The 27576-nt window shown below is 53.9% G+C and overlaps 2 protein-coding genes across 8 annotated transcripts; both read right to left on the bottom strand.

Annotated features, from left to right (window-relative positions):
* Positions 1–28: 28 nt before the first annotated feature.
* Positions 29–5071, bottom strand: NPAS4 (neuronal PAS domain protein 4). Its single transcript, XM_040612178.1, has 7 exons — positions 3001–5071; positions 2118–2430; positions 1836–1941; positions 1463–1709; positions 1158–1267; positions 621–750; positions 29–380 (listed from the first exon to the last, which is right to left on the bottom strand). The coding sequence occupies exons 1-7, from the start codon at positions 3099–3101 to the stop codon at positions 164–166; spliced, it is 1224 nt and encodes a 407-aa protein (XP_040468112.1). The 5' UTR covers positions 3102–5071; the 3' UTR covers positions 29–163.
* A 750-nt stretch (positions 5072–5821) lies between these two features.
* On the bottom strand, positions 5822–27485 carry KLHDC3 (kelch domain containing 3). 7 transcript variants are annotated; one of them, XM_040612180.1, is made up of 12 exons: positions 22987–23115; positions 22775–22873; positions 20497–20730; positions 17991–18167; positions 15601–15716; positions 14163–14234; positions 13724–13937; positions 13349–13435; positions 12098–12206; positions 7146–7219; positions 6679–6757; positions 5822–6459 (listed from the first exon to the last, which is right to left on the bottom strand). In XM_040612180.1, exons 3-12 carry the CDS (start codon positions 20648–20650, stop codon positions 6393–6395), a joined length of 1149 nt encoding a protein of 382 aa, XP_040468114.1. In that variant the 5' UTR covers positions 20651–20730; positions 22775–22873; positions 22987–23115; the 3' UTR covers positions 5822–6392. The 7 variants fall into 7 exon arrangements, with proteins under 7 accessions (XP_040468114.1, XP_040468113.1, XP_040468120.1 ...); XM_040612179.1 differs by lacking the exons at positions 22775–22873; positions 22987–23115 and adding an exon at positions 27371–27485; XM_040612186.1 differs by lacking the exons at positions 22775–22873; positions 22987–23115 and adding an exon at positions 26908–26932.
* Positions 27486–27576: the final 91 nt, after the last annotated feature.

Below are 27576 nucleotides of genomic sequence, written 5' to 3'. Positions count from 1 at the left end.
CCGCTTGCCCGCGCCCTCCTCACGGGGCCGCATGGCCCCCGCTCCCGGCCCCCCGCCCCGCCACAGCTCTGCTCCGGCCCAGCCGCGGCCCCACCACCGGACACGGAAGCAGCACGCGGAACCGGAAGTGACGCGCAGACAGGGGCGAGGGCGGAAGTAGTGTTTATTGGGGCGGCCCGGCGGGGAGCGGCGCCGGCGGAAAGGCCGCGGTTTCGGGCCAGGCACAGGCCTTGGCCGTCGCGGCGGAGGGCGGCGAGAGGCTGTCGGCCAGGGCGCGGAGCTGCGCAGCCAGCAGGCTCAGCTCCCGTCCCGGCGGGGCGGTGGGCGCCGCGGGGCGGCGGGCCGGTTGTCGGGCGCGCAGATAGGCCGCCTCCTCCCTCCTGCAGCGGACATGGCGGTGAGAGGGGGCCCGGGCCGCGGCGCCGCCCGCCCTCCCCCCCCTCCCCCGAGCCCTCCCCCCCCTCCCCCGAGCCCTCCCCCCCTCCCCCGAGCCCTCCCCCCCCTCCCCCGAGCCCTCCCCCCCTCCCCCGAGCCCTCCCCCCCTCCCCCGAGCCCTCCCCCCCCTCCCCCGAGCCCTCCCCCCCTCCCCCGAGCCCTCCCCCCCTCCCCCGAGCCCTCACCTGAGGCAGCGGCTGGTGCAGGTGATGAAGCGGCCGCCGCCGTCCCGCCGGGCCGCCACCCGCAGCCAGGCCCAGGTGCGGTCTGCGCGCAGCACACGGAGCACCGCGGGCCCCGCCTCGGCCCCCAGCGCTGCGGGCAAGGGGCTGCGTTAGCCTACGGCACGGCACGGCAGCCCCGGGGCAGAGCAGCCTGCTGCCCGCAGACCCTGCAGCCTGCCTCGGGCAGCTGCAGCTCAGGCCCCAGCCAGACATAAACCACAGGTAGCGCAGTCAGGTCTGTGACAGCCCTGCCCTCTCAAAAAGCTGTGGCTCGGGTGGGCTCGTGCCTCTGCACTGTGGCACACATCCCCAGGCTTGGAAGCTCCCCATGACCTTACAGACAGTATATGGGGTGCACACCCAATGCTCTGCTTGGCCCTTGTCGGAGTGGGGAGCCACAGCGGGCAGTACTACATTCACTCTGTTTCTGCTGTCCTGGACAGCCAGGTTTCAGGCATAGCCAGACCATGTAAGGGTGTCCCCAGGCCTGACACTCACCCACAGCCCTGTGCTGGACAGCTGCGAGGTCAGCATCCTCAGGGTGCAGGAGGCTGTACCACGACTGGCCAATCAGTTCCTCCCTGTGGTAGCCAAGGTGGTAGGTGACACTGAGGGAGACAAAGGGAGTGCGGGACTGAACGCTCTGCAGGGTCTGCACCTTGGCAGCAAGGAACAGCTGTTGCATAATGGAGGAGAGCGCCAAACAGCAGGGATATTGCGAATGAGGGAGGGAAAAGGCTTGGGAAGTGTCTTGAAGAGTCTCGCTGCTCTTGTCCAGCCTGCGTCCCACAGGCACTCCTCACCTCTCTGTGACATTGGTAAATGTCATGTCTAGGATGTGCGTGCTCTGGAATAGGTCATCCGGGGAACTGGTATTGCCGTCTGCAGGCAACCGTGCGACTGGCGTGCAGAGGGCCAGGAAGGCTGTGCTGGAGGGGGAGGCTGGCCAGCGCAGGGCCATGAAGCGCCCACACACTGCTACAGCCCGATTTCCCCCATGCTGCAGCCGGAAGGCCTTGGATGTGCGCATCTCGCTGACAAATGTGACTTCTGCAGGGAAACAAACCAGCTGGAGCAGGTTGGGGCTCCCTCGTTCCCCTGGCTTTCCAACTGCAGCCACGAAGGGCCAGAGCAGGGTGGCAGCATTGGTGAGATGCCAGCCAAGGCTCCACTTACCCCTGCCAGGCTCCTCCTGGGCAAGGAGGAGCTTCTTGTGCACCTCCTCGTGCACTCGCCCATCCAGGATGTCAAAGACCATGTCCCCCTGGGCAAGCAGCTCCACCTGATAAAGAGGGGGCTACTGTTGTGGGCCCGGGGGATTTGTGTGCTGGCACCGCGAGCATACAGCCTGCTGGAGCCGCAGGCCAGATCTGCCAAGGCAGCACCTCATGCACACAGGGAAGGCACTGGGAGAGGTACAGAGACAGCGACTGCAGATGCCCAGTGGGCAGCCCTTACCACAGAGAGGCCCAGGACCTGATCCACATTCTCTGAGATGTAGGCCAGCTTGCCATTGGCCAAAAGCACAAGCAGAAACCCTGGCAGCAGTGAGAGCAGCTCCGCACCGAGGGCTGGTCCCACAGGGAGAGCAGTGCCATGGGTACCTGGAGGGAACAGCTGAGCCCCCCGCAGCCAGAGGCACACAAGGGCCATGGTGTGGAGGTAGGAGAGTCGTTCCTTCTCCTGTGCTGAGATGGGCAGCAGGGAGCGCAGCGCCTGCACCTCCGCATTGATCTGGTCTCGGCGAGCCTTGGAGGCACTCTTGGTTGACCTGCAAAGCCAGGTGGCTGGGGAGACATGTCCAGGGAGGGAGAGGGATGGTATTCCCCACCCACCACTATGGGGAGAATTCCAAGCTTGGTGACATGGAGCACAGATGCTCCCCTAAGGAGGCTTGGCGCCCATGCCAGCTGCCTCTAGGAGGGCAAACCTTTGGAGGCTGTTTCGGTGCAGCAGGGGTGGGCAGAGGTGCTCACAGCTGCCCAGGGGGACACGCTGCTGGTGTGGCTGGTGCCCCTCTCGCTGGGGGCCAGGCTGGATGATGACCTGTCCTTTGGGGGAAACCGAAGGGCCACAACCTCCCCACCAAACCCCGTAAGAATGGAAGCTGCATCCAGCGCCAGAACGTGAGCCCAGCCCATCGCATCTGCCTTTGCTCTTCAACCACCCAAAACTCCCCTGCCCCTCCAAGCTCCCACACCTGCCCACGCCCTGGCTGGCAGCCCTGCTGTCCCAGGCTGGTGCCAGCACGTTGCAAGGGTTGGCAGGCACTAGGCAAGCTGGCCTGGGGCTCCCCCCAGCTAGGGGGGCATCACAGCCCTGAGGGCGGGAGGCAGCTCACCTGAAAGGCTTCGAGGGACGGGGCCCCTGCTTGCCCCTCCTGGGCAGGCAGCTCATCTCTGCCTGCAGCGGCCTGTGGCAGCGGGTGCAGAAGATGGTCATGCTGCCAGCACTGGGATGCCTGGAAGCTGGCAGTGCACCACTTCGTTCTTCGCCTCTGGCTGCGTCTGAACCTGCTGACCCTGCTGCTCCAGGCCTCCTTTTGTACCCTCCTGGGGTGCAGGGGCCAAGCCGCTGATGGAGAGAGCTACCTCTGGTGACGCAACTCCAAACAGCTTATGGTTATTTTTAGAAGGCAAGCTGCTAAAAATAGCCCTTGCAGCCGGCTGCAATCCGAGAGGGGAAGCAATAAAAGGAAGCCAGGGTCTTTAAAGCAAACCTGGCTGCTCAGGAGGGGGTGATGGTTAAGGTAGCAGGGATCCCCCTGTGGGGCACACATCCGCCCAGCTCCTGTCCCACAGTCGTTGCCAGCCCAGCAGAAGGCCCACGATGGGCTGAAAGCCTGTGGCTAGTCCATCCCCCCAGCAGCTGCTTGCTAGCATCACTGATGACCAAGCTGGGTGCTGGGGGAAGGGAGCTGATGTGCCAAGAAAAATGCACTGGAGACACCTGGACCAAGATGGTGAGCAGTGTCCCATCCCCAGCTCTGTGGCAGGGTCCTGGCAGAGAGGTCAGGGCCACAGAGCCCCTGACCCTGAGGGAACCCTCGAAGGAGAGGAGGGTGCCTGTGACCCTCTCATTGGTGAGCCCCCTTTTCTTCCTAGAGAAGCTGACTCCCCACCAAAGGTTTGCTTTCCTAGGGGCAGCTGGCATGGAGCACTGAGCCTTTCTTGGGCCTGTCATCTCCACTCAACATTCCAGAGACTGTGATTCTCCCCAGAGAAGCCCCAGTGCTGGCCATGTCTGGGCAGAGCCTGGAGCACCTTGGGGAGCCTCTGCACTCAGTGCCACGCTGCCCAGCGCAGTGAGCCTGGGTGCTGAGCGGGTGTTCCCTTGTACCTGGCACCCTACAAGGAGCGTGAGCTTGGTGCTTCAGTGCTGGGGAAGGAGATGCTGCGGTAAAAAAACACCACCACTTGATGGCATGACTTGACAGAGAGCCTGTGGCCAAGGCAGCTGGTTGAGCCAGGGCGCTGGAGCTGCTGGACAAGGCATGGGAGATGCCCACCCAGCCCTCACAGGTAAAAGGGGAGCCCAAGGGTGCTCTCCCTGAGCCAAAGCATTGTCAGTGCACCCTGGCTCCCGTCAGGCCTCAGCCCTGCCATTGATGCTCATCACCCACTACAGCAACGTGCTGCCAGTACATGAAGAACAAGCTCTTGTCACAGTTGTGGTGCCTTCCGCTGTCTTACCTTGGGTTTTCACTGCTCCATTGCACCCACACTGAGCACCTCCCACAGGCTGAGGAGCCCAGGCACCTCTGCAACCTTGTATTACTTGAGAAGCAGCAGCACTTGACCCTGGCTACACAGAATCATTTAGGTTGAAGACTACCTTTAACATCATCAAGTCCAACCATTAACCCAGCACTGCCGAGCCCACCACTGAACCATGTCCCCAAGCACCACATCTACACATTTTTTGAACACCTCCAGGGATGGTGACTTCACCACCTCCCTGGGCACCTTATTCCAGTGCTTGGCCATCCTTTCTGTGGAGAATTTTTTCCTAATGCCCACTCTAAACCTCCCCTGGCACAAGTTGAGGCCATTTCCTCTTGTCTTGTTGCTTGTTACTTGGGAAAAAGAGACCAACCCCCACCTTGCTACAACCTTGTCCCTCAAGTCTCTTCCAGGCTGAACCTGCCCTCCCCCCCCCCCCCCCCCCCCCCAGCTCCCCATCAGACTTGTGCTCCAGCCCCTTCCCCAGCCCCGCTGCCTGTCTCTGGACACGCTCCAGCCCCTCCACATCCCTCTTGCAGTGAGGGGCCCAAAGCTGAATCCAGGATCAGTGCCCAGCACGGGGGAACAGTCACTGCCCCAGTCCTGCTGTGACACAAGCCAGGATGCTGTTGGCCTTCTTGGCCACCTGGGCACACGGGGCTCGTGCTCAGCTGGCCCAGCCAGCCCCCCCCCAGGCCCTTTCCATGGTGGGGCAGCTTCCCAGCTGCTCTTCCCCCAGCCCATCGTGTCGTGTGGGGCTGGTGTGCCCCACGGGCAGGACCCGGCACTGAGCTGGGCTGAACCTCATACAGTGGCCTCAGCCCAGCCTGGCCAGACCCCTCTGCAGAGCAGATCAACACTCCTGCATAACATGCCAGCAGACACGGCCTGGGCCCTCTGCTACCTGTTCCCAGCAGGCAGCCACCACTACCTCTTGGCTGCCGTGATTTACATCCCAGGGAACAACCCAAGTGCTTCCCTGGCTTCACCCGTGTTTGCTCCACTACAGTTGTCACCAAAGCTCCTCTTCACATCATACTCCTCACCTCCATAGGAAGGGGCTTGGGCACAGCCCTCTGTGCTGCCTGGGAAGGCTGCCCCAGACATCCCCTCTGCCTCCCTCCCTGGGGCCCAGAGCTGTGGGGCACTCACCTTCTCAAGGCAGCATAGCCCCGGACACATGCACCACCTTCCCCCCAGCCTCTCGCAGGGCAGCACAGCCCTGGGCAGGAGGCAGGCACAGCAAGGCACAGAGGGGCCCAGCTCCCCTTCTCCCACCCCAGTCAGGGCTGTGGCTCACACCAGCCACAGCCCACAGCTGCCACAAGCCACTGGTGGCCTGCTGCTGTGGGGGAAGAGCACTGTGGTTCAGTCTCTCCCCTCCCACCTTTCTCTCCTCCAAGTTCACCTGCTAGGACACACAGAGCAGCACAAATCACATCCGCCTCACCATTTATAAAACTCCCCCCAGTTGCTGTTTACAACGGGAGCTGGGCAGAGAGTCCAGCTGGGCCCAGGCCCCCACATCTGGCTCAGCTTGGGGCTGGGACCTGCCATTCGGTGCCAGGAAGCTGCTCAGCGCTGGTGGGTGCAGGCGAGGTCCCTGCTCCCTTGAGGCCACATGGGAACAGTTCACAGCCTGAGGCCAACCCCAGGGCCATGGCTGGTGGTAGGAGTTGATTCAGGCCCTTGGAGAGTCCAGGGATTAGTCCAGCACAGCTGCAGCTCCACAGACAAGGGGAAGGAAAGCAGGAGATGCTGGAGCCATCAGCAAGGAGCAGGGCTCACAGTTGTGCTGCTGGGGCAAGCCGATTTCTTGCCCAGTGGCCAGCTCTGCCTGCACGCTCATGCTGCCCAAAGCGTGACAAGGGCAGAGGGAGGCCAAGCTAGGGCGAGACAAACCGAGCTCACATGTTCCTTGCTTGAAAGGGCTAAAAACTCATGCAGGCAGTGGAGCAAGACGTCGGTGTGTGGAGGGGTGAGGGCAGGGTGGCAGAGGGATGAACCGGTGTCAGCCCTGGGAGGAGACAATGGGGCGGCTGATGGTGCTGTTTGTTGTCATGGCCGAGAGCTCCCATCTGTAACACACCAATGGGATAGACTGAGAGAAAGCACACACACAGTGCCCAGGGCTGCAGCAGCTCCACCGCGCATCTGCTGCAGCTGTGGTCTCCAGCCCAGCCTGCCCCAAAGCCACACAGGGCTGAGGGGGGCCCCAGGTAGCCCTCAGCCAGAGCTGGAGCACCCCAAGGACAGGGAGCACCCATGGGGTGACCTCCCAGCAAGGCACGCAGTACCTGATGTCATGGGGAAGGCAGGACTGGTCCAGGCTGTACTGAATCACCGCTAGCTTACACAGTGTCTTTAGACTGGGGCCTGTGGAAAGAGGGCAATTAGCCACAGCAGTCCTCATCTGGACACTGAGAGGGGGGTCCAGGCATCATGCAATCAGTGCCACAGGAAACAGGGCAGAGCAGCCTGACCATCCCTCTGTGGGACGAGGCTGGAGCAGTTTTCTGTGCTCCCACAAGAAGTACGTGTGAAGGAGCGCATGAAGAGCCATAAGCCCAGCTCAGCCTGCAAGCACAGCTGTATGTCTGGCTGGTCTGCCTTAAGCCACATACACCAGTCAGAGGCAGCTGCCAGGCTCTGAGAGGCCAGCACCTGGAGCCGTGCAGGACATGATATGGTGCTTCACAGCATGGCCTGCTCACAGGGCACCTTGTGGTGAGAGGCACAAGCTGGGCAGGGAGTGCTCACGTACTGAAGTCGAGGATGTAGAGATCAGAGTGATCCATCAGGTCGAATTCATCACCCATTCCCTCCTCTGGAGACGGGCTGCAGAAGCCAACAAAGTGTGTCAGTTGGTGCCAAAATGCTGTGCACCAGTTGCAGTCCCTTGGGCTCCCCAAGGGCTGAGCAAGTCCAAGATTGTTTCTGGCCTGCCTGCCCCATGCAGGGGCCCTCTGATCCCTCTGCTTCCCCCAGCAGAACCCAAAGTCATCACTGTCCCAGCTCCCTGCAGAGCAGGCAGAGCCACACAGAGCCAGTGGGCAGAACCACACACCATCTCCTCCACAAGCCACGGCACGGAATGGGGGAGGCTGCTGCCTCCTCATGCCCAACCACAGTGGCTCCAACTGCAAGCCTCCCCGCCACATCATCTATCTCTCTTACATTGCTGCACTGCCAAACACAGGGTACACTCTGCTGGGAACATCCCTTTTACCCACTTGTACATTGACCAACCTCTGTCTGGTTTCATACTCCTCCCTCCCCAGGTACCTCCCAAATGGCTCTCCAACAACTGGGCAACCCTGCAACCTCCCCCAGAGCCGTGGCACCCACCCTCAGGACAGGAGGATGGTGCTGGCAAATAGCTGCCTCCACAGCTGAGGCTTGCTTCAGGGCTCTGCATGCTCAGCAATTTCAGTGGATCCAGCCCTCCAAAGAGCTACATTCAGAGAGGCAAAGCTGAGCCCCGGGGCAAGGCTGAGGATGACTGAGCAGGCTGCAGAAGGGCTGTTACAGCAGCTCCTGAAGTCAGGCAGGTGTGTTTGCACAAGCATCTGTCCTGCTCTTGTGTGTACAACAGGCCCCATGGGCTGCTCCACAGCAGGCAGGGACAGACAGGCTGGCATCACCCAGAGAAACCCGCACTGTTGCGACTAACCAGCTTCACAGCAATGCCGCATCATGGAAGGCTGCCCTAGTAACACGTTAGGAAACACACACAGATCAAACTGCCTGGGCAGGCAGGGCTCAGCCCATCCCTACCTGGCCCAAAACTCCGCCTGGGGCAGCAGGCCACAGCCCACACCATGTCTTTTTATAGACCTCAGGCCAGCTTCACCTCATGGCCAAGGGGAGGCATGCAATGGGAAGTCAGAGGATTTGGAAGAACATGACATGGGACAGGCAAGTGATCTAGGAAGAATCAGACATCACACAATGGCACAGTACAAAGTCCAAAAAGCTGTGCTGGTGTCCCCAGTGAGGCAGGGGAGATAAGCTGGAGACCCAAGAGGACTTTTTGCAAGGCTTTCTAGTTGTGCTGCGGGGCCACAGATCATGGGAACCATGACCCACCTCCAGAGATGGTGGCAGACTCAGCAAGTAGCTAGTGGCCAAGTTTTCTGCAACCTGGAGAAGCAACAAAAGAAGCCATATGCTAACAGGCAACACTTCTGCGCTCTCCCTGCCCACCCCAGCTCTAGCTTCCCAGGGCTGCATGAAATATCTGTAGACTGCCACAAGCCATATGTTACTCATGAGTCATGTCATGGAAACACGTGAGCTAGATACTTCCGTCAGCAAGCTCTTGGAACACTGATGATGCCAGGGACAGAGGCAGCGCGCACCATATCACACCACCCCAGCACTGCGGTGGACCAGACTATGATAAGCCAAGCTGCTTTCTTTGAGGAAATGTGGAAAGTGCTTTGCAGAAGTTCAGCTTTTTATACAGAGCAGCAAAGGCAGCAGCAGAGAATAAGCACCTGGAGGAGATGCTGAGGTCTTCACCTGGCTTAACGGCAGCTCTTTTCCTCTTTGTCCACAACAGCCATATGTACCTCCTGCATTAGCACAACCTTTCCAGCAAAAGCCCACAGGTTAGCAACATGCAGCCAGGAAAACACCCTATTTTACTAGCTTGCATCTGCCTAGGCCAGAAGCTGGACTAGTTTTAGGTTCTGTTGCCATCTGGGGATGGCATCTCAGAAGACTGTAACTGAGCATGTGTCAGGCACAGATCAGTGCAGCAGCTGTTTTAACCTAATCTCATTTTGCCAATACTCCCATCTGATGTTGGTCCTGAAATGCTAGTGAAGAGCTACGACTTCAGATGTGTCTAGGGAACAGGCAGCCTCACCTATGGTTTCCTTCCTCTGCAGTCTTGATGGAACAGGCAAAGCACCTGAGGGAGTGGTCACTGCATCCCCCAGCACAGACAGACCAGGCTGTGCTGGGATGCTAGTGCCTGGACTGGGGGAAAGCACTCCCATGGCTAACGGTCATTTGAAGAATTTGAAAGAAAGAAAAGGTGTTTTAAGTCCCACTTCGGTTTGTGACAAGGCAATTTAGCGTGTCCTCACTGCTTAGCTGAGACCTTATGCAGTGACTTCTCAGCCCAGTGTCACTTGCTTCCCCACCTATGACCCGCTAAGCTTCACATCTCACGCAACATGAGACAGTACCTGCCCCCCACCCCCGGGTTCCCATAACCCCAGCACAAACCGCAGGGCACAGCTCACTGCTGGCAGAGAAATGCTATTGCTGATGGTTCCCATCTGCCTGGATACAGGCAAGAGCCCCTTTAATTCCACCCCATGCATTTACCATGCCACAATCTAATCTTACATCCATGTCACAGGAAACCCCAGACCATCCCTTATCTTTCAAAGGAAAGCCAGCAGGCACAGCGTCTGTGGTTTTAATCACCAAACTGCAAGCACTTAGGGAAAGCCTGGAGTTCAAGACCAGGAGAGCTGCAGCTCCCAGACAGTGGGCTGTAGGGCACCCCTTTGCCAGTGAGAGCCCAGCAAAACTGCTTGTTCCAGCCACGGAGCAAATGGGCACACTGGCAAAGGGCCTTGGGCCCTGCACCAAGGGCCCAGAGAGCGCCCCACTCCCTCACCAGAGCCAGGCGTTCCTGCGTGTTGTCAGGGAAGACACAGCCTCGAGCCAAACCTGTATTAGCATCTGTTCAGCTAAACTCTGTTTTATAGCATTCCCTCTCCCCCTCGTTCTCCCTTGTGGGTGGTCTCTGCATGCTGGGGAGACCAGACCAAGGCCCCAGCTGTGACACAGCTAACAGGAACACTGAGCTTAGGGCTGCAGGACTTCCTGGTCACTTAAATGGGACACAAGTGACAGGATTGCTCCTGGTCACAGTGAGAGACCACAGCTGGGGCAAAAAGACCAGGCTCTGGGCAGGACTACAAAATAAGAATTTGGATGCCATAGGAGCAGGCACCCTGCAGCAGTAAACAGTCTACAATGTATATGAATCCTGTCAGGGAAGGCAGGACACAAAGGAGTTTTGCCTGCCTGTCCCCAGTTGATGCTGCCTGGAAAGCTGAGCCGGCCAGCTCATCCTCCAAGCAGCCCTGCCGGATCCCCGCCTTGTGAGCGCCTCCTCCCCCTTCCTGGGCAGGGGAGCACAGGTCAGGAGGCAGACCACAGGGAGTTCTCCATTACAACGACTTCCTGGAAAATTTCTTATCTCGCCAGGCAGCTCCAGAATACACCTGATAACTGTTACAGGAAGCAAACCCAGTCCTCACCCCCATCTCCCCCTTCCCCAGCCTGCAAGACCCTCCTGGCAGTCCAAGCAGGCTGCATTCCTGGCTGCCAGCAGCTCTTCCTATCCCACACTGGTGCCCATGAACTGGCCTGCATTGGGGTTGAGCCTGGACTAAGGAACAAGCTGAATACTGAAGTTGTTCTGTGCAGAGGATCAGGCATTGCCCGGCAGAGGAAGATCAAACTCCAAAAAGCTGGTGTCAGTATTTGTTGTGGTCTGCTGGCATTTCCTAGGAGCACCTAGGTTTAACATCAGGGTTCAGCTGCCGCTGTAACATAAATCCACACCGAAGCATCAGAGAGAATCTGGAAGTGCCATCATGCCCTCCAGAGTCTTCTACCATCCAGAACAGCAGCCAGTACTGTTGAGAAGACTGGAGAAGCTCAGCACCTCTGCCTACCTCCCCTGCACTAAGCACTCCCTCACACAAGCTCCTACAGCTAAGCACACCCCCCCCCCCCAATCCTGGGGCTTGAAGGCCCTTCATTTCATCACACACTGGTACAGTGAGTCCATCAGCAGAACCTGCCCTGCCTTGCTCTCTGCCCCAATCTGTCTTCAGAAGTATTCCCAAAAAGCCACTCCCAGGGTCCCAGAGAAAACCCCAAAGCTTTCCAAACCATGTGGAGGGCTGAAAGTACTTCAGATGTCTCTGCAAGGTAGATGGCAAATAGGCCTGTGCTCCAGAGCTGCGATTTGTCATTCCAGACGGCACAGAGCATGCCCTGGTGATGGGCCACTTCCTTTCTTTCAGCAGCTGTTAAGGCTCTTGGCCACATCCAGCCACCTTACACCCTGACAGTATCACCTCCAGTGTTTGACAGCTAAATCCTTAACACCAGGTCCCTTTTGTGAATGGAAACTTTGCTAAGGAACACTGGCACAGAAGAGAACATTGCCTTGTTGTGTGTATGGGCTCCTCAAACAGTTCCCAGCTGACCTGACATCCCACTGCAGCTTGACAGACACTACACTTCCCCACGAAAGAAAAACTCCGGTGGGAGAAGCGGGGCAGCATGTAGGGGAGGATAACTCAGCCCAAGGTCTGCTATAGCACAGCAGACTGGGATACTTGTCCTTCTGAAGGCAGGATCTCCTCCCCACTTCCCACTACCTCTTTCACAGAAAGCTTGACTACTGCCCAGCCCCTCCTGTTACATTTCTGCCTCCTCTTGCACAAGAGGGCTTGTCAACAGGCACTTTATGAGCTTACATGATATCTTCAAACCCTCCCTTGGCCTTTTCCTAGAGGAGCCCTGATCCACATGATTTCTTACACTTGTAAGGTAGGCAGACAGTTGCCATGAACCTCTGAAGTGCATCTGACTACAGCAAGGGGCAGAGAGTGGAGGGACACTGTGCTGAAGGGAATGGCAAACCCTCTCACAGAGCCACACCACGCAACTCACCTGGTGCCTCCAAAGAGAATGATTTTGTCCCCCACTCTGCAGCAGCACTGCCGGCGTCGAGGACATGGGCCTTTCCCCTTGGGCTCAATCTTCCTCCAAGAAAGAGAAACTAAAGGGTGGGAAAGAGTGCACCAGCTTGTCACAGGAGCCTGGACAAGACCCAGATATAAGCAGGTTATGGATTTAAAGCCAGAACCCACCCTCCCTGTTGACCCTTCTATGAGGTTGTTACTGAAGTGTCACTTAGATACTAGGCACAGCCCTGGAGCTCTGCCTGCTGAGACGGGAGTTGCATATCGAGGCCTTTCGCTTGCAAAGCTTGAGCGTCAGCACCTTGGGATGCCCTGGCAGCAAGCTGGACATGACAGGGAGCTGCAAAGGGCCGAGCTCCAGCAGCATGCAGCCTCCTCCCCCCAGCACCCTGCTGCGGTCCAGACGTGGAAGGAGAGCTGGGAGCCACCTCCATCTGCTGGCAGCCACTGTGAATGCAGAGCACCTTTGCAGAGTGGAGACTGCTGGGACAGCCTGGTTGTGGGAGCGCGCGGAATGGAACCAGGTGGAGAAGACCGCAGCAGCCTTTGTCCTTGCTGCTCTCTGTGGCTGAGGTGCTGGGGGGGTGATTAATCGCTAATGCACAGCACTGAAAGCTTCGGGACCTCTCACACTAGCTCACAGATCAGCTGGGGGAGCAGCAAGTCAGCTGCTCTCAGGTAACTTTACTATGCAAAGCAATTAGTAAACAAAAATCAGTCTAATGGACAGCAAAAAGTGCCCGAGGACACCAAACCAGCTCACAGTTGACTGATATTCAGGGTACCTGCTGAACAACCACCTCTTCTGCTGCACAGTTTGATCTGGTGCCAAGAGAGTGTGGTATGGTGATCCTACAGCTCAAGTTGAGTGGTTTCCCCAGCTACACCCTCTGGCTCCCCTAATCCCGTTGCTTTCCCACATCTTCTTTGCTGCCAACACTTTTGCATATTTAAGAACAAGACAAAGTTTTGCCAACTGCCCATTTGATTAGCTGTGTCTTTCAGCAGTACTTGCTTTTCCACCTTCTAATTGAGATTTGGAGACAGTCTGAGGAGGAACAGCGATCCCCAAGCACAGCAGCAAGTGCCTGTCAATGCTATCAGAAGAGCCATTTACCCTCAAGCAGGCTCCTAGTCCTTGGAGAACATGCTCACCTGAGCACTCACACACTTGAGAGCCTTGAGCACTATCACTGCAAAAAGTGAAAAGCATAAATACCTGGATTGAATTTCCAGAGGTCGTGGAAGTGTCTGTTCAGGCGTGCGTTGTAGCCACCAAATACATACAGCTCCCCATTGTAGCTGACTGTGGGGAGTAAACATAGACATCAGTGTGCCACCCGAGGCAGAGCCCAGGTCCCTGTCCCAACATCAAACACAAAGCAAAGCTGTGCTGGTTATCCACCTTTGCTTATATCACCTTCATGTGCAGGGTTACATGCAAGGCTTTGCAGCGGGCAGTGGCTTTCCACAGAAGCCAGGCTCTGCATACCCCTTGCTAACACACATCTCCACCAAGCAGAGCAGACACCCCTTCGGAGGCAGCCAGGATTTTCCTTCCACTGTCCTCCTCTCTCAGCAGACCCACACTCACATGCTGAATGGCTCCGCCGGCCTTCAGGGAGCACTGGAGTTGGAGGGGAGTCCAGCCAGGAGTTTGTTTCTGTATCAAACACCTTAATGCGGTTACAGTAGATCTCATTGTTGGAGTGAAATGGCCCAAAACGATCAGCTCTGCCACCAAATACGTACATCTTTGTTCCAATGATGGTAGCGGAGTGGAAGTCTCTCCAGCGAGCTGGTGTACCCTGCAGGGACAGAGTAAAACCAAACAGGAGAAAGAATGCAGGTTACCCAGGGAGACGACACATCTTGATGGGGAAGCTGGGGTGGCTGTTTTCTCCTGGAGAGCTTCCCCTCCTGCAGATCTCAGCCACACCAGACAGGAGAGGAGCTGTGAGACAAGTGTAGGCAGCAGAGAATAGCAGATACAAGACTTTCTCCACAAACCAGAGGGAAAAGCAAACACTGACCTTGGCAGAGATTAAGGTCCACATCATGTTTGTGGTGTCCAATTTATGGATATCGTTTGAAAAGCAGTCAGCCTGGAAGACAGCAGGGCAGTTTGGTCACAAAGGGACTGAGAAGCCTGGTCACATCCAACCCCAGAAAGGACGCTGTCCTACAGACCTACTCTCCTTTGAGTCAGCAATTCCCAAGAGACACGGTGCTTGCTCCAAAACGTCAGGGTAGGCAGCGCACTTATCACTTTACAAGAGGGAGGCAAAATCCATTTCTCCTCAAAGGTGTCTTGTCTCTGCCTGCAGCTTTCCCATTTGGTTGGTGCTCAGCTCCTCCCCTCAAGGCTGTCCTGCACACAGTATGTACATTCACAGCAGAAACCTGCTTCTACTCCATGCAGTGACAGAAGAAAGGGGCACTAACGAGACAGACTGTCCTTGCTAAGGCCATCTGATGAGAGGCAGAAGCTAAAATTACTTCCAGGAAGCTAAGCTTCCAGCAGCAAATACACTCTGGGTTCTGAGGATCCCACAAAACTCATCTGCAGCTAGCTGCCTGGAAAAGCCTGCGTTCACAGGAACAGCACAGATCCCTGCTCCTCCAGGCTGGGGAGACGGCAGCAAGACAGCTACAGGCTTGTTTGGTCTTAGTTAAAAACAAGCCACATTTGAACAAGCCATAATCACGATCATGGATTTGGCATACTCTTGTCCTCAGAAGAGAGGGAATAACCAGAGACTTCCGTAACAGAGCCTTAGCTTCATTCCAAATAAACAGATGTGACTTTGCACAGTTTTTCTGGAGTCTGGTGACTGGCTGAAATGGTATTTACCCACTTCTTAAGATCAGAGCATAAGGATTTGCTCAAAGGAGCAGTAGGCACACTGACAGCTAGTGCAGGATGACCTTTGGCTGAAGACATTCTTAATAGGAGGGCAAGCAAGTATTTGCTGGAGGGGATCAGCAAGATGTGAGAGCAGGCACAGAATACAGGGAACATGCATCAGATTATGAAAAAAACACACAGCCACACTGCAGATGTTGGAAGGCGATTTTTCTGGCTCATTTCTCAGACAAATGAAAATAAATGTAGATCAATATACATTTATTAAAAAATTTATGTATTTATCTCTCTAAATTTGGCAGAGAAATGAGCCAGGAAAAAAAGTATATATAAAAATATTTCTATTTTTACCTCCACAAATTTATATGTTTTGGGAAAGAAAAAAAATAGTAATCCACCTTCTGTTTAGGCGTACTTTCCCAACCATCTTCTCCACAAAACAATTAGCATAACCTGGGTAATAAATGCCATAACTTTGCAGAGTTATAAAATGAAAGCAACTATGGATACAAATATGACCCTGTATCCTGCCTATACCAGCGTCCTGGGTAGGAACACCCTCTTTCCCAAGGGATCTCCAAAGAACAGTTACAGAGACTACTCACCAGCTGTTCATAGCCTCCAAAGATAAACATGCTCTTTGCCAGGACACAGGCTGAGTGCCCATCTCTTGCTCCTGGGACCATTCCAGACACTTTCGGCGTGAACCACTTGTGTGTGTCTGAAACAAAACAGAAGGCAACACTAAGAAAATACAGCAGATGTGGGGATGGAATAGCTCTTTACTACTGTTCTTCATTTCTAAGACAGAAATCCTTCTCTCTTTTACACACAGCACCTGCTTCTCCAGAGAGGCTGCAAGCTTCTTCAGGCGAGGCCATCTGCCTGAGCCTCCAGAGGGGCAATGACAGAGGTCTCAGCTCCTAGCCATGGCCACAGACTCTGCCCAACCTGACAAACAGCTCACATTTTAAGTGTGAGTAGTACACCACTGCTTGAGCGATGTTATTTTTATTTAATCTCTTGCAAAGCCTACTTGTGAGTCACTTATCAACTCTGCATTTACAGTTTCAATTACAATGGAGCAGTGATGCCAAGTGGCTCAACTGACCTCACACCGTGGAGATGCTGACTAACTGACTGAGGAAAGACAACTCTCAAATCCCAGCAGAATTCACTTAACCATAAGCTCACTGTGTCAACAGAGCCACTGTGCACATCCCCATCTCTGCAGTGCAGCTCTCCCTACCTTATCTGCTCCTCTTGTTACATTCTCATCCCCTCTTCAAGGGGAGCTTTCCTCACTCTTCTTCCTTCATGGCCCCCTTCACACTGCTCCCTGTAAGCCCACACGAGCCAGATTCAGCCCCTTAGCCTGCACACTCCAGGGCTTGGCTTGATTTAGGGGAGGACTTTAAATCCAGCCAGAACTCCTCTCCATGCCAGGGCAACATGGAGCCAAGCCAGCAGCTCACTGCCAAGCACTAACAGGCACCTGTCCCAAGAGCCTGGAGAGGCACAGATAAGCCTCAGGGCAGCAGGAGACATTCCTCCCACCCTCCCTAACTGCTGCAAGCTGCCAAAAGCATGCTTATTTCAGGTTGTGGTAACATCGGAGCCAAAGCAACATTCTTCACAAGGATAACTTCTCTGAACTTGGCCTGCAGGCACAGATACCCACCTAGGCTCCAGCTGGGATCACACGAAGGGTCTTGCAAGGTCAACAGAATCCCTGTGCAGCCTCTAGTGAGAAAGCTGCAGTGGCTATCAAGTTCCTTTCCTTCATGGGGCTGCTTCCAAGCCCAGTCACATGGTAGCAGCAAGAGCTCACCCAAGCGCCACGCGTCAAATTAGAGATGGAAAAGACCTCAACTTGTGATAAGCTCTGCACACCAGGGGAGAAAACTGCACTCAGCCAGGACTTCATCCAGCCTGATATGACTCCCACAGTGGAACTTACACCAGATGGGACTGCGGCTGCCAGCCTCACTTTCCAGGATTGGCAGGGGACAGGCACAGCACGTACAGACAGCTGCAGAGGGTTCGGACCAGGACTGAAGTCTGGCCTTTCCGTTAATTTTCACTTAATGCTAAAGCACTGGAGTTGGCAGGGAGACCAGACAGCTGCCATTACAAGGCCTCTGCGTAGGCAGAGGTTTACTGGTAGCTTCCCAGCTGCATCTGTCAGGAGAAGGGGGAAACCCTGTGCCCAGAGAGCAGCTCCAAGCTGTGAGACTTTCCTGGCGAGGAAGGGAACCCACGACGAAGCACCAGAGCAAGCAGTTTCCTTCCAAGTTCAGCAAGCCAGTTACTGGTCAGCATTTAGATGGACATGCCTTCAGAATCCAGATGTATTCCCTTCCTTTCCTAACACCCATGTCCATCCAGTTCCTGATGGTGCCCATTCTCCCCAGGTGTTCCAGCAGCACTACGGAGAAGCCAACCAAAAGGCTCAAGGAGTTTATCGTTCAGGTTTGTCTAACTTGGCTCATGCCTCCCCTTATTTTGCCATCCTATCCCTAACATCTGTGTTTTATTCCTCACTGTCCCTCATGCTTTCAGAAGGACGGACCACCCTGGAAAGGAGCCACAGTCCTCGAGAGTTCTAGCCCCTTCTCTCTGCAACCGTTCAGCCACAGTTAAGGAATAAAACATACACAGAGTGAATGCTTCAGTCGTAGTTGCTAGCAGAGAGAGCACACAAAGCTGACAGAAAAATTAAACCCAGTTTGACTATGAGTCAAGCTCAGTAATCTCTGTTCAAAGGTTTTTACAGAGAGTCAAGTGTTCAGACACACTGGCCACACTGCTGCCTTTCTGAACATGCTGAAGCAGCCAGCAACACCGATTCCCCATTTGCACCATTTCCTCCAGACCGTCATCTTGTAGAGAGACTGAGGAACAGGAAAACAAGTTGGGGAGCAGTGCAATGGGGCAGAGAGAAGGTCTCATCAAGGGCAATTGTGACAAGGAAGAGTGAGAGGCTGGAACTTACTGACATCAAAGGCATAGAGCACGTTGCAGGCTCCCTCAGTGTCGTTGCGACCGCCCCATATATAGACAGTGTCGTCTATGAGCACTGCTGAGTGCCCATACCTCATGTAGGGCACTTCTCTCACATGGTCTCGGCTGTTTGTCCACACTGGAGGCAGTTTGATCCAGCGCAGAGACACTGAAAGCACAAATCAAGTCAAGTGCTAAACCCACTACACATGCCGACAGGTCACAACCCATTCTGCACGGTGCTTTTCCCTGCTATGACAGGGTGCAGAAGCAGTCTAGTAAGCAAGACAAAGCTGTGTCTGACCCTGAGTAGCGGGTAGTTAAGGAATATGGAAGCACAGTTTTCCCCAAGCCCCTGTCACAGGCAAAACTAGAGGAAGCACTAGAGGACCAGAGGACTCTGGACAGAAACAGGTTCTATTCTGCATCAATTACACTGAAGAGGTTTCCACTCTGGCTCATCGTAGACTGTGAGTGAAGGTACAGTGCACACAGACACACAAAAAAAAAGGGAAAGGAGAAAGTGCAGAGGTGATAATGAATGCAGACACTACTTCAGGCTAGTAACATTTTTGAAGAGACTCAAAGCTGGAAGAATAGGCAGCACAGAAGTTCACTGCAGCAACGTGCAAGGGAGCACACCTGAAGGCATCATTTGGACTTGCAGTAGTGCAGTTTAAGCAAAGCAGTGCAGCAGCTTTGTAGGAATAGGGTTTGGTTTGTTTTTTAAGCTTTAGATGAGACAGCTGTCTGTCTCCTTTAGCCCCCCCCCCCCCCCCCCCCCCCCCCCCCGAGTTCTCCCTGCAAGCTTTGTGTTACTAGTAGGAGCTCCCTGTGATTACAGGTTCTCCTTCCTGGCAGCCTGTGTGTCACGGTTCAACAGTAGCCAGAGCAGTCAACAGGTATTACAGGGTTTAATGACAGTGCAAAAGTCACAGCAAGTGTTACGCGGCCACTACATAACAGCACCCTGACACCCACCCTCCCTCTACCACACATACAGCCTTCAGTTTTGGTTTCAGTGTGGAGGTAACACAAAAATATAGAAGAAAATAGTCTGCAGTTCTCCTGAAATACTAACATAGGGAAAGGGTCAGGCATCTTAAAAGGTGAGCACCTACCCCAGAGGCAGGAAGGGCATTGAGGAAGCACGGCCAATGCTAAATTCAAGCTGGATGGGATGTTTCCTACTTCAACCACAGTCTTCCTCTTTAGAAGACTGAAAGATCATTCAAAATCCAGCATCTTGGCTTTAGCACTGGAACCCAGCAATGCTAACTGAGCAAGGGCTTGAGAAGCCAGCGTCACCTCCCACGTGGCAGCTGCAGCACCATAACACTTTAATATTTGGGAGTGGTAAAAAGGAAAGACAATGCAAGAGCATTCCTTTGGGCATGGTAAGTATGCTTCCAGCATAAGAGCAATGTTCTACCAGTGCATTTTACAAGCCATGACATTCAACTGTCTTGAATGTAAGAGCCCAATCTCTTTGGATAGAGATGTCTTTGTTCACAAGATCCTGAGCTACACTCCCCCGGGCACTGTGAGCGGGTCTTCTTGGCAACCCTGTGTAGCCAATGGCTATATCCACTACTGCACAAGTCAGTCTTCTCCAGAGTCAAATTTAGAGAAGTGAATTCACTGTGTCTTGCAGACAAACTAGTTTTACCTACACGCCACATGCATGTTGGGAGAGCATTCAGCATGCTGTCCTGTCTGCAAAAGTGGTCATTGGTTCTCTGCTCTTGTCTCTGTTCAGCTGGACACATCCAAGCATCTGTGCAGTTTTTCAAATACTTGCTTAATTACAGGGAAATACTTCATGGACCAGTTCAGTAACCTCTTCAGTTCAAAGAGATCACTGCATCAAAAAATACAGCCTTTCGCAGCGCAGTCACTGCTCCAACTCGGCCTCATGATGGATACTGGCTACCCTATGCAAACAGCTCCAGCTCTGGATGCTGTTCTAAGCCACATTGTGAGCCTGCACGATAGCTGCTGCCAAAATGGGAAGGCCCCTATCCTAGCCATATGCCCCTGTTGACTCCATCATGCTGGCAGTGGTTGTCAGCTGCCCCCCCAGGGACACAGCTCAGCAGTCTAAACCTGGAGCCTTAAACAAGCACACTGGCTCCCACCCTTCCCATTCCATAAGAGGGGCAGCTGAGCATGGTCATGCTGCCAACCGGATGGGGGACCTGAACGAGCTAAACACTTCTTTGCACCTAGCTGAGTTACTGTTCACAGAGAACAAGGACAAAAGAAACCACTGGCTATATGGTTACTTCTAGTGAGGCCTTATTCTAAAATTCTGCTGAACCACAGCCCCTCCCCTGCCCCTGAGGCTCGAAAATACAGGACTGCACAAGGGGAGAAGCTACCATATATGCTGATAACAGACAGCGTGTTACAGAGTGGAACATGTTAAGCAGCAGTGGGCAAGAAAAGTAATAACCCAGCCAGGCAAGCAACTCCTTCATGCACAAGGACAAATCTACCTGCATTAAAAACATGGACGTCAATCTGCCGCAGAGTCTCATAGTCTTCTCCAGAACAGTATCCGCCAAAGGAATAGACCTTGTGCCCGACGGCCACGGCCGCGTGGTTCACCCTCCGCGGCCCACCTTCCAAGTGCACTGCCCACCGTAGCATTCCTCTCTGCAAGCCGAACAGTCTTCAGGGCCTCCAGTGCCACAGCTGCATGCTTCCTGGGCCACCACGATGTCACCTGGCTGTAACAGAGACAGAATGCTAAAATAATAAAATCAGTCTTGCAGGTCTTCCCTATCTTCCTTGAACACCAGCTACGAAGGTCACATTGGTGTACCCTCACCCATCTGCTCCCAACTGGAGACAGTTTTAATCTCCCCTTGGGAAGGGGACACAAGGCAGGTACTGTAACTTGAGCAAGGCTCTGAAGAGCAAGTAGAGATGCCCTTGCATACAAAAAAACCTCAGGGTGTACAGGCAGCCCAAGCCAAGGACCTTTGGCAAAGGCAGCCAAGTGCACCAGCCATGCCCTGGTCATGTACACATCATGTACATGCCAGAACAATTTGTCCGCATGAATGAAAACACACAGCGAGAGCCAATTATGAAGGTGAAAATAACAGAGCCAGAGGGAAGAAAGCATGCTCTTTGATCAGTTGTGAGAAGCAGCAGAGGAAAATATTTTAAAAATCCACCACCCAACAAAATCCCCAAAGAACCGTCCCCACATAAAGCAACTGACTCCCTGATACGGAGGTGGACTACAACACTAGCATGTGGACTCACAGATTTGAGCTCTAGGGTCCAACTTAATTAAACATCAGAGAAAAGAAACGCCCTAGCCTGGGGAGAAAGGTCTTTGCTAGCAATCAGAGTAAGGCCTTTATCTCCCGCAGCAAATCCAGGCATAACTATAAAAATTCTGCAACATCATATCTCAGTCAAGAAACTGATAATGCTTCATGCTTCAAGCAGATGGCTTAGATCAGCTCTTAGAGAAGTCACTGCAGCTGATTTGTTGCAGAGTTCTCCTTTGGGTCTAAGGATCTGGAGCACAGTCCTGCCCAGGTGCTTCCAAAAAACCAGGTCTGTTCAATTCTTTAACAGTTTTCCCCTAGCTGAAAAACAGCTGTTAGAAGAGACATCAGTGTTTCAGTCAGCCTAAAGAAAATTATCTTTTTTTATCACTTGGTTCTAGCTTCTTGGAAGATGCAGTCAGCATGCTCCCACCCCATACCCAGTTTTAGCACTTGCAGAATGCAAAAAACATTTGTGGATGCCTTAGAAGGAGGACTAAAATTCCTACACATTTTCTCTGTCTTTTTTTTTTTTTTTTTTTTTTTAAAGTAGTGAGTTTTCACAAGAAGAACTTTCCTCCTTTTTAAAGTTTCTGAAGTACCTGGACAGCAGCAAGAAGGGACAGTGCCATGCTACTCTGCTCCAATTTGCCTCCCCTGGCCCTTCAGCCAAGCAGAACCACCGCTCACAACTGGGCACCCGTACAGCCCATCTGCAGTCTGATCACTACAGGGCCACCATATCTGGCCCACCTGCACGCTCCCATTTTATCCCCACCTGAGGAAAACCGTCAGAGATGCTCCCAACAGGGAGTTCCTGGCATGGAGCAGAGCTCAGGCTTACAGCTCCAGCTATGCATACTGTTGACAGCTCTAAAGAATCCAGAAACCAGTTGCCTCGTTCCAGAGCTCCTAAACCTCAGCAATATTTGAGCAATTTCTTTTTCAAGGTGTTCCCAAAATAGAGACTGGTATCCAGAGCATGCTCTGTGCCCAAAAGTTATAACCACAGGGCACGTGCAAAGTTCAAACAGAGTATCCTGCAGTCTTACATGTAAGAGATGAATGCAGACCAAGGAGTCCCTCCCACAAAGCCATTTCTTCCTGCAGCAGTCACCGTAACCTACATTGCAGTCAGCAACCCAGAAAGCCACATCAAGCTCTTCTCCAGCAGAGCTGCTCCAGAAGGACCCAGGAACAGCCCCCCTTCTGCTACAGGCCACACTTCATCATTTGGTATGCCTGGGACCATCCCAAATTCAGATCTAGCAGGTTTGGGTTTGGGTTTTTAAATTACTATTTTTTTTTTAAGCCAGGCAGCAGCTCTTGTATAAGGCCCCCACAAAGCTACAGAACAGCTGAGTTTCCATGGAGATCACCAAAGTGGCTATTTCGGGCTGTTTTGAAGGTTTCACATATCTAAATCTGTTTCCTGCCTCAGTCATGAGTTATGACTGAAAAATCTAACCAATATTTTCCTCAAATCCACCTCTTGGTTAAGTGATTCTGTAAGAGACTCCTCCAGGAACTTAACTGGACTTCATCACCAGTGCCAATATTTTCAACACACTCCAGACTGCGCCCGAACCTGGAAGATTAAGAGGATGAATCTTACTTCCAAGTTCTCCACTTGGTTCCTCCTGGGGCAGAGGAGCACCACAGCCTAGCACGGCAGGCAGGCAATCATACCAAGACGCTTACCTTTTCTGCCAGACAGGCTGGAAAACTCTTCTTCACCCTTTGGAGCTCACTGGAGCCATGTGCCAAGCAGCACACTCTGCCAGAGCAGGACACTGGTCCTTTCACTCCAGCAGGAGCTGGCTACCCTGTCTGAACAGTTTCGTAATTAAGATTAGTCAGAGGAACACAGGAAATGAAGGCTGCACATCCTAAGAAGTTAATCTGGTCAAGCGAGCGGCTGCAGCTCAAGGCCCAGCTGGTTAAAATGTAGGAAACTACGTTGATGTTCCAGCAACTATGTCGCAATTTTGTTTTCTACCAGGACTGGGAAAGGTTTTTCCAGAGATCAGCCTCCCTAGGAGGCAGGGGGCTGTACTGAGGCCTGAGGCGGCAGCAGCAGGGTTGAAGTTGGCTGCGCTTCCCCTTGGCTCAGGACAAGGATAATGCTTCAGAGCAAACACAAAGCTTAGCAAGCGCAGCCTGTTGCTGCCACTTGTCAGACTCAGGGCGTGCAGAAACACTCACTGGCTTTATGAAAAGAAAACAGTAAGAAGTGTGAAGTGATCCTTACAGGATCATGTATTAAAAGCTAAAGGAAAACACGGGATTTAACAAGCTGCAAGGGTTTTCCAAACCTGAGTGCTCTTCTCCACACTGAAATACAAACATCCAGCCAGACTCCATCTTCTCTTCTGCCACTGGCCACAACCCTACTCTGAAACTGTCACATCTTCCCGCCTTTGCCAAACATTTGTTCTCCCCAGTTCGGCCACACAGGTCCACCCCCCTCTCCTCTCTGCACAGCCCTGTCCCCCGAGGATCCCCCACTCCTCCCCATGCTTTCTGCATCCAGCTCCAGCCTCTCTCCTCTCCTGCCTTTTTTGGAATGGTTTCATTACACTAGTCGGCTGTCCCAGCGCCAATTCTCCTCCTGCAGTTCCCCTCCCTGCTCTATCTGCAAATAGGAGTTGAACACATCTTTTGAGAAAAAAAATTCTGTCCAACAACTATGCACACTGCCAAGTTCCATTTCAGATTTTGATTTCTAATGATAGTTTATATGATACAAGGACATAAATACATCACTTTCCAACCACATTCCTATGAGGACTTCTTAATAGGAGGCATTAATACACCTGACATTAGGCAGGGTGCCTTTTTCTTCAAAGACCACACAGGGCACAGCTAGGGGGAGAGAGGAACAGCAAAAATCAATATGAAACAGTTTACTGACAATTTTCCCCAACTGTACAATATTAAGAGTTATGCAAAATACATTCTGTGATTTCTCATTTAGGACACCAGCAACAGGGATTTAAGCTATAAACCAGAAATATTGAAAAGACTGAGGCAAATTTTACCAGAGAACCAGGAGGACACTGGCTGCAGGAGGCAGTACACGTGCCAGCTCAGGCAGAACAGGTGCCTTTTCACTTCGCATCGCAAACCAAAGGGACAGTTACCAACACTAACATTCATCACAGATCAAAGGAAGGGCTTTCACTCCACAGAAAAATTAAGCTTGAACCATTTATATCACAGAAGCTACTGCTACTGCCAAAAGCTAGCAGCGTTAAGAGGAGGGCTGCCTTCTACAGGGCTTTGTGCAGACCCTGAGCTAGGCATGTGTCCCTTTTCTGCATCCTGCTGAGCCACCCCTCCCCTCCCCAGAGCTGCACCTCTCTTAGAGCAGCCTCTGCAGTTCATGCGCACCCACAGCAGAAGCTGGTTGAAGGTCTGAGGAATCTCCTTTGACTGATTCAGCATGTCCAGCTGGAATCATGACCCCAAGAACTGCGACCATATACTTATAGGGAGACCAAAAAGCTCCATCAAAACAAGTACAATTTTCTTACGCAGCAAAAGAAGAGGTTTTCTAAATGAAGCAAAACCAAAGAAACTGCACTCCCACATGCTCTATTAGTTCAGCATACACTTGCTCACCTTAGATCAGGAAGCTCCGGCTGCCTCTCTTCCCCCAGTCTCAGCTGGGAGAAGCAATGCGCTGAGCATCCTGACCGTGTGTGCGCACGTATACACATGGGGTCTCCTTTGCAGAAGGGCACGTGTGCTTCTGTTCAAGCACTTGCTCTCACTGGTGCATGTGTCAGCTCCCCACCTTCACCTCTCCAAAAACTAACAGATCTTCCAATATCATTTTGCACTTGTAGAAGCAGCAATCATGTCATCTTCACAACTCCCCATTTCTCTGGTCTGGCACAGTCTATCCAGAGTTACAGTCAAGCGCAAAGAACGCAGAGAAATTTGGGTTGAAACCCTAGTAGGTCTTGTCATTAATTGCTAGGAATAAGAACGTTTCTAAAAATCAGGTTACACTTTACTTACTGTTGAAGTACCTGATGCTGCTGATGCTGGAACCTAAATGAGCATAGCAATGAGTTGTTCCTGTGCCACTAAGCACTGGGAGGCTAAAATTAAGAAGTACTCAACCTACTGTGGTCCCACAGAAATTCCCGAAGCCCTCCACTGACTGTGCACAGCACCACCAACCCAGGTACGTGCTTCCAGAGCAAGTGGTGCAACAACATCCATAGGGTGACCGCAGACTGGCTCTGTCACTGCAGCCAGGCATGACACCTGACCACAAGCGGAAACTCACAAGCAGAGAAATAGCTATGAACGTCCTTCAACACCTCCCTTGTTCTCCGTCAGCGCCGACATCCAGAAAAGGGAGTGCAGCAATCCACCCGGAGCATTTCACTGCTAAGCAAGGGAACAACCAGGTTTTAAGTCAGTTCTGTGCTCTTCAAAGACAGCACCTATAGACAGCACTCCCAAATAGTTGGCTGTGCTGATGTCTGAAGATGCACAGAATGCCTGAAACAGCCTTCAACCTAACAGCCCCAGCTTACACCTAACAAGAGTCTACCAGCACAACATACAACCTTCTGAGATCACCAGAAAAATCATTCAATAGTTTCTCACTAGCATACCTTCCAAAACTGTTGCGGTGACTTGAGCAAAGGGTCATAGATGTAAGGGGAAAAGACAAGGGGGGGGAAGTAACCATGGCTTTTGGTCAGATTTTTCAGCTGTTTGTTCTATTTGCTTTAGACTTTCTATTTTCAGTCCCTACAATTAACTATGAAAACATTTCATTTCAGATAGATAGCTACTGACCATCTCCAAGTACAGCAGATTATAATCTTAGAACAAAAATATATATCCTTGGATCCATTTCTTTGCGCAAAGAGAGTTCACCAGGCTGCCTGATTTCTCTACACACACAGCAAGAAACCTAGAGCCATTTCTGAAAGCTGCTTGCATTAGCTTTGCTGCAGTCAATTCCCACAGCAAGGGGGAAAAACCCAGCAGAAAGCGGCCTGGATTTTCAAGGGCTCGCTCCATTACCCCCAGGCTTACAGCAGCACCCCAAGCAGAGCCAGCTACTGCTCCTGCAAAGCTGCTCCAGGGAGCGAATCCTACCGTGTGGCTGCCTCAGTCCCGTCTCCCAAAAGATGCCAGCCACAAGGTTTAGTAACACTTAAAATAGCCCAGCCAGCTCACAGCAGTCCAATACAGGCAGTTCTATTTCAAGCACATCCAACTTACTGTTAGAGACAGCATGAGAACAAGCCGCTTTCTTCACTCATGCTTGACATTTATCTGATGCCTTGACTATTTAGGCTAAGGCAGTGTGAAACTGCAAGCTTGCACATTCAGCAGCTCGGACACTCGCAAGGCAATTCCAGCGGCTGTAAACGAGATGGTGCTAGAACAGCCCCTGAGCTGCTTAACCCAGACGGCTCCGGAAGCTCGCGTTGGACACGGGAGGCACCGACCGCGTCCCCGAGTCGTCCCTGCGGACAGCTGCGCTGCTTCCTGGTTTCTGCCCCAATATCTTGCCCGCTGCTGGCTGACTTTTGCCCAAAGCCCGGCTTCATCCCGCACATACCGAGCCGCGGTCCCCCCTCTCCCCACCTGGCGCCCCAGACTCCCCCTCTCCATGTGCGGCGCCTAAGCCTGGGCACGCTCCTCGGCCCCCGGCAGCGGGGCAGCCCCGGCAGCTGTTCGCTCCGCACAAGCCGCGCCACCGCCCTCCCCAGCACCCGCCGCTGGCCCTGGGCCGGCCCCGCAGCCGCCGGTACCCGCGGGCAGCCCCCGCCGCGGGCTGGCAGCGTGGCCGAGCCGCGGGAGGCGTCAAGGCGCTGAAGCCGCCCCAGACGGCGGCTGCGGCGGGGCGAGGCACGGGGCAGCCCCCGGGACGAGGCGGGTGGGCTGCGCGCCCCCGGCCCCTCAGGGCCGCCCCACGCCTCCAACGGCCACCGCAGAGGCGGCAGCCTGGGCCCCCGCGCCGGCCCTCACGGACGGGTTACGGGTGGCTCTAGCCGCGCCGGCCCCTCCTCAGCCCCGGGGTGCCCCCTCCTCAGCCCCGGGGCCGTACCTGACGACAGGAAGGCGGCCCGACAGCCCCGCTCCAGCGGCCACGCCCGCCGCTCCTGGGACTTGTATTACAGCACCGCCCCGCCAGGGCGGAGCGGCAGGGCCCGGCCCGGCCGTGCCCGGCACCCCTCGGAGGAGGTGCCTGCCCAGCTTCCCGCGCTGCCGCCGGCCGAACGCGATATGGCGGCGGCGGGGGAGGCCGGGGGC

The sequence above is a fragment of the Falco naumanni genome, chromosome 12 (genome assembly GCF_017639655.2).
Source record: "Falco naumanni isolate bFalNau1 chromosome 12, bFalNau1.pat, whole genome shotgun sequence".
In the NCBI taxonomy this organism is placed as follows: domain Eukaryota; kingdom Metazoa; phylum Chordata; class Aves; order Falconiformes; family Falconidae; genus Falco; species Falco naumanni.
The sequence above is the reverse complement of the archived record's forward strand: the minus strand, read 5'-3'. Positions and strand labels throughout refer to the sequence as shown.

Bases quoted from the DNA above. Each gene is read 5' to 3' on its own strand.
- NPAS4 (XM_040612178.1), bottom strand. From the start codon at position 3,101: ATGACCATCTTCTGCACCCGCTGCCACAGGCCGCTGCAGGCAGAGATG. The intron at 2,431-3,000 runs GTGAGCTGCCTC...CTGGCTTTGCAG, and splicing joins CGTCCCTCGAAGCCTTTCAG to GTCAACCAAGAGTGCCTCCA. The intron at 1,942-2,117 runs GTAAGGGCTGCC...CCTCTTTATCAG, and splicing joins AGGTCCTGGGCCTCTCTGTG to GTGGAGCTGCTTGCCCAGGG.
- KLHDC3 (XM_040612179.1), bottom strand. From the start codon at position 20,650: ATGCTACGGTGGGCAGTGCACTTGGAAGGTGGGCCGCGGAGGGTGAAC. The intron at 18,168-20,496 runs GTAGATTTGTCC...TTGTGCTTTCAG, and splicing joins CGTCCATGTTTTTAATGCAG to TGTCTCTGCGCTGGATCAAA. The intron at 13,938-14,162 runs GTCAGTGTTTGC...CTGTCCCTGCAG, and splicing joins GGACCTTAATCTCTGCCAAG to GGTACACCAGCTCGCTGGAG.